At 40.2% G+C, this 6041-nt stretch overlaps 1 protein-coding gene across 1 annotated transcript; it reads right to left on the bottom strand.

Moving 5' to 3' along the window:
- Positions 1 to 36: 36 nt before the first annotated feature.
- On the bottom strand, positions 37 to 1389 carry LOC122083662 (zinc-finger homeodomain protein 1-like). The gene is made up of 2 exons (XM_042651531.1): positions 306 to 1389; positions 37 to 174 (listed from the first exon to the last, which is right to left on the bottom strand). Exons 1-2 carry the CDS (start codon positions 1009 to 1011, stop codon positions 92 to 94), a joined length of 789 nt encoding a protein of 262 aa, XP_042507465.1. The 5' UTR covers positions 1012 to 1389; the 3' UTR covers positions 37 to 91.
- Between the last annotated feature and the right edge of the window lie 4652 nt (positions 1390 to 6041).

Raw genomic sequence — 6041 nt, 5'->3', positions numbered from 1 at the left:
AAAAAAAAAAAAAAAAAAAAAGGAAACCCAATCTCCTCCCCCAAAAAAGAAAGATCATCCATCTCGTGGGAACAAGGGTAGATATAATTCTTTATAGTGCTTCTCGTTCACCTAGTTGTTCTTGTTCATCTTGTTGGTACTGGTGTGTGTTGTTGTTCTCCGGCCTTCTTGTTCCTGAAGTAGTAGTGTTTCCAACTGGGTCACTAGTAGTAGTAGTATTTGAAGAAGAAGAAGAAGAAGAAGTGGCAGTAGAACTAGTAGTAGAAGAAGTTGGTGAGATGGGGGCTTAGCTTAGGTTATCTTACCAAGAGTGTGCTTGTTGTTGTGCATCCAAACCTTGAGTACGTGGCGCTTGACACTTGTCTCGTTACAAAACTGCTGCACAGCGGCCTCATCGTGCTTCTGAATCCTCCACCCAACTCTCTCAGCAAACGCCAGCATCTTATCCTTCTGCTCCTGTGTAAATTTCGTCCTGAACCTCTTCTTCGACCCACCACCGCCACCACCAACGCCACCGCTTCCTCCGCTGGGATTTGACATGTCCTCCTGATCCTCCCTACTATTTCCTCCTCCTCCTCCTCCTGATGTCGACGGCAACGCCAACGGCCGATGATGATGCGGTGCCACCGTCAAGTACCCTGTGGGAGTACGGTAGTAAGGGTTGAATTGGTGGTGTTGATGGTAGGGCCCTGCTCCTCCTCCTCCTCCTCCTCCATCCGTTTCCTTACGGTGGAAGTTTCGGTGACAGTTACACGCTGCGCATTTTAGTGCATCTAGGGTACCTTCTTCTCCTGCCGCCATAAACTCACCGCATCCATCTAAGGCGTGTCCACCGATACCCACCGCATGGTTCTTCAAACACTCCCGGTACCGGTTCCCCGTTTTTCTCCCCGACAATACGGCTTCACTTCCCATTTTGGGTCTCGACGAGTTCCCCAACGATTCGTAACTCGCTGATACAGGTAATCTTCCCATCTCCTCTTCCTGCTCTTCATGTTCTCCATAATCCATTTCTCTCTCCTTTCCTTCTACACCTTCTTCACTTAATTACTGCTTTGGTAAGGTAAAGTAAAGTAAACTTAAAGTTGATCACATGGTGAAGATGACGATGAGAGAGAAAAGGGAGAAAATTAATAGATCCATCACCGGCCCTACCACCGCCGGCGATGAAGCTTCTGCCCGAGCACTACCCTTTTCTGGATATCCTCTGAGAGACTTTTTTCTTTAGTTGCCCAGAGAAGATACGAGAAGGAGGAAGAGAGTGTGGTCATCAATTCTCCGCCTGCAAAAAAGACTTGTCTTCCTCCAAATCCTTTCATATACTTTCCGTTCCTGAATCATAGCTCTTCTCTCTCCCTCTCTCTCTTTGCTATTGCTTTTTCTCTCTCCACGCCACAAAGAAAAGCCTTTTTGCCTTAACCGGTTGCTGATGAAATGTTACCGGTTATAGCCGGTGTGTCTTGCTTCCCTAAAACCAAACAGGAGAAGCATCAAAGCGTGCCTCTCTCTCTTTCTCTCTCTTCTCCCTTTGATTTGAGATTTTCTACTGTGGTGGAATATTTACTGTGGTTGTTTTTTCGGGGGAAGAGATAGAATCATGAAAGAGATTATTTACCTCTGGTCCTCTGCCGCTTACGTCATAAATGAGGAATTTTTTTTTTGTTTGATAAGATAATTCCAACCGAAGAAGCCTCGGGTACGATGAAACGATCAGGGGGAATCAGATCCGGAGATGAGGTCCCCAATCCATTTAGGATCTGTATTGACCCAAATGCCCCTCCACAGATTTTTTTTTTGTCGTATCGGAAATAAGGTTCTAAAAGCTCAGAACTGTGAAGGACAAAACTTTTATCATGGTCATTGGTTTGATTTCGAGTTGGCTCAATAACTAACTAAAATAAATTCATTTCAATTGAAACTAGACTGAACCAAATCGATCAATTGAAACTCTAACGTAAGGGTGTGTTTGGGAGTTAGGGATTAAAGGAGGACACGAAATATAAGGTAAAATTGTATACTTGATCAGGATATAATATTCAAAATACTTTATGATATTGATATCTTTTAACATAGTGGTGTCGAAATCTAGTCAAGCTGATCGAAATTGATATGAGTTTATTGGATCTTGTTTTGGGTCGAGATTATGTGAGATCGAAATCAAATTGGACCACATAGAAATCTATAAAATGCCAAACCAAACTTATAAAACTTGATTGACACCGATATAATCCAATTAGAAACCAATAGTAACCCAAAAAAAGAAAAAAAAAAGCACATTTTTTTTTTTAAAAACATATTTACATGATAAAATGAAATCCAAACAATAAGAGAAACCAATAAAAAACAAATGAAAATTAAATCAAAATCGATGCACCTTTATTGGTTCATGACTTCATGTTTTGATTTAATTCAAAATTAATTAAATCAAATTGAAAATCGATTCAGACCATGAATTTAGTTATTGGTATTGATATATGGATCCAATTCAATCAGTATTAATTAGATTAATAAATTTTATATTAAAAATATTTTTAAAATTTTTATCCATTCAATACCGATACTTAAAATCATGATCGACCTCAACATTGAGAGTGTAAAATTGTCCAATAACAATAAATACTCTATCGGATCTACCGATATATATATATTTTATGAAATATCGGATCCACCGATACACAATACCTATGATCATATGTCGAGGGGTCCCGAGGTTGCAGGTAGTAGTAGTAGTAGTACTGGGACACGGAATTACTTGGGGAAAAATTAAATTGTCGGCATTTAAGGCTCTCTGGAATTCTGGCTACGTGTGCTCCTCTCCGACAATGCGTGACGCCTCTGAGGCGTCAACCAACCCTGCATTTATTCCTTTTACCCCAACACCTCCTCCCTTCCTTTTACCTTTTAAATTTTTTTTATTTAAATTAAATTCCGTAATTTTTATTACGTGTACAGTAATCACTATATCTCCGTATTCTTAATTATTATTGACTTGACTATTAAGTTTTATTATTATAATTATTAAAAGCATAGAAAATAGTAAAAAACTGTACAGACAGTAAGTGGCAATCAAATCAAAGACCTGTAAAAGCCTACCTATTTTTAGCAATAGTGACGACATTTTCTTCACCGTATTTGTCCTTTCCCCTTCTCCTTCCACCACAAGTAAAAGTTAAAAAAAAAAAAAAAATTATAGATAACTTCACGTGAGATGGGTCAGTCTTAACCGTCAGATCAGTGTCAGGGATTCCATCCATTGATTTTAAATTAAGACATTGACTATAATAATTGCGAGTAAGGGTAGAATGGTCATTTTATGACCTGACTCCGCATGGGTTGTCTCAGGTTGCCATAACTAGAAAGAAAAGCTTTGATCATTTTTTTTTAGCTCTGTAGTGTGTACGTAGATGTTGGATGTTTGAATTATTTTTTGTTATTGATATCGGACGGCTGGGAGATGGGGAAGATGGGGGTGTGTGCGAAAAGTGATGAAACTTTGTATTCTAAGAAACAAAACAAGACTAGAAAGAGATCTGATGTATGGGGAACGCACGAGGATTGGTGAAAGACTGAAAGGATGGATTGGATTTTCCCTAATCATGAATTAATTAATCAAAGTGTGGGGATTGTGAATAGTTTCTGATTATGAGAAGAGAGAGAGAGGGAAGAGAGAGAGAGAGAGAGAGTCCACAACTATCTTGGGACTTGATGAAGGGAAGTTACAGACAGAAAGAGAGGGCGGGAGCAATAATTAAAAAAAAGAGTAAATGACACTTTGGGTGTTCAATATTTGGAGAAATTATTGGAGTACCACCTTTGGAAAATTATATGTTAAAATACTTATATTTATGGGTGGAAAATTATATTTAAGATTCTTATATTTATGTGACAAGATTTTTTGTCTTCGAGCTGCCTCTGCGTCCAACATACAGGAGTTTACACCCTTATTTCTAGGAATAGGGGTTATTCATAGACGAAAAACACTTACATTACTTTTATATTTTCAATTGAAAAAACAGAATGCTACTTACCTGCATGTGTTTATACTACAGTAAATGTGAAAAAGACTATAAGTCCTGTATTTGAAAATGCTCTCGCGTGCCCCTGCCATTGGTTTATACATTGACATTTACTTATAGTAATATGATGGTGGTCTCTTACCCTTTTCAATTATGCACCCAATCACCATCATCGTCACCCTCACTGTTACAACCACCATGTTCCACTAGCACCCAGTCCCACCCCACACCATCACTCTCCTTATCCCTCACACCATCGCCAACGAACCTGCAACTACCCCTCCTTCTCTAGCTCTCACTCATGAAAAACCTCAATTGCCTCTCCCTCTTTACCCCAAACCCTCCCTCTCCATACCCCCACCACCTCTTCTCTCTCCCCTCCCTTGCCCCTGCCTTTACCTGCCTTCTTTCCCATTCACCAACATCATTGGACACGAAGGGTAAAATTGAGAAAAAAATCTATAACGAATATGGATTAAAAGTGAGGTCCCTTGAGCATCTGAAGTATCTTAATTATGAATGTGAGGCACCTCAAATGAAACAATTTCTAAGATCGGGTACGTTAGGTTGGCTTTCACTAAACTTTAGGGGGTGGAAGGGGGAAAATGATGTGTTGGGAGGTGTGTAATAGTACTAAATACTCAAAAAGTATATGGGTTCCACCCGACCCGGATTTTAGGGTTCACATGACCCCTTTAGTCTCAGCCAACCAGCCAATCAAGACGTTTGATGCGACGCCCTGACACCGTACGTCAGACCTTGCTATTGTCAGTTCCCGGGAAACCCCCTCTCTCTCTCTCTAAACTCTGGGTGGCGTCAGTGTAAAAACTGTCCCACGCATTCTCAGTGGTGCCAGTTGTACTATAGTGCACCACCACTCGGAGCCCTGCTGCTCTTCCCTGTACTCTTGACTCTCTCTCGTGACCTGAAACGGCTGAACCTTCTTGTCTCCGAGGCCAACCGTTTCATCGCTCTTCGCTCCTTTGGTAGTTGATGACTTAGAAACAGTGGAGAGAGAGAGAGAGAGAGAGAGAGAGAGAGAGAGAGATGAAACTTGAACCAGAGTTTCTAAGAGTAAGATTACTCTCCGTTCTGTTAATGATAGTTCGTGGTTGAAACAGTAGAATCTAGAGAGAGAGAGAGATGCCTTTTACTGCTCTGTGTTGTGGTTGAAGATCTAATGGTTGAAACAGTAAAAAAAAATTTCTAACAGAGAGAAAGATTACTAATCTCTGTCCCTTTGATGATGGTTCGTGGTTGAAACAGTAGAATCTTCCCTGTGAGAGAGAGGGTATTGCGGAGAAAAGGAAAAGATAGATAGTGACAAGACGAGAAAAGGAGTTGGGGAGGAGAAGAGGGGAGACCGTGATTTCCATTTCTATTCTATGGCAGCCTTTGCCTCTCCTTCGCTGTCTTGCAAGATTGCGGCCCCAGGCGATAACCCAACCCCACCCCACCCCCCGCCCTCTTTCTCTCTTTCTATCAACCACTGGGGCCACCACGCTTTCATCCTCCCCCGTCTCCTCCCATCCCAACACTGCAGTTGCAACTACATCCACAATCATGCACTTCTTTTTTTTTTCTTCCTTCTCTTGCACTACATCCCTACACATAATACATACTTATCATCTTATCTAAAATTTTGCCATTCTTTTCTTACTACATGTTCCCTACATTTAATTCATGCACTTCTCTTCTTATCTTAGTTTTTGCCTATGTTTTTTCTCCCAAAAACCAAGAAAAAACCCCATTTATTTTGTTCAGCCTAGAAGAAGATCGAAGTATAAAAAAGGGTGAAAAATGAGTTCGAATTTGGATAAAACTAATCCTTAAAAATTAGTAGAGAGAGTGTGTGTTACGTGCACAAATAAACGGGAATAGTTAATTATGAGATATGTATTAGTTGTTTAAGAATTTTCAATTATGTGTGAATTATCGATTATGGTAGGAGTTATTAGAGAAGTGGTGTTAGTGGAGTAAGAGGTGGTAACTCTTTGTAACTGTTATGCTATCCTATTTAAGAGG

The sequence above is a fragment of the Macadamia integrifolia genome, chromosome 7 (genome assembly GCF_013358625.1).
Source record: "Macadamia integrifolia cultivar HAES 741 chromosome 7, SCU_Mint_v3, whole genome shotgun sequence".
Taxonomy (NCBI): Eukaryota; Viridiplantae; Streptophyta; class Magnoliopsida; order Proteales; family Proteaceae; genus Macadamia; species Macadamia integrifolia.
The sequence above is the reverse complement of the archived record's forward strand: the minus strand, read 5'-3'. Positions and strand labels throughout refer to the sequence as shown.

Excerpts from the sequence above, each read along its gene's own strand:
- LOC122083662 (XM_042651531.1), bottom strand. The coding sequence starts at position 1,011 with ATGGATTATGGAGAACATGAAGAGCAGGAAGAGGAGATGGGAAGATTA. Across the intron at positions 175-305 it reads CAACAACAAGCACACTCTTG|GAACAAGAAGGCCGGAGAAC; the intron begins GTAAGATAACCT and ends CTACTACTTCAG.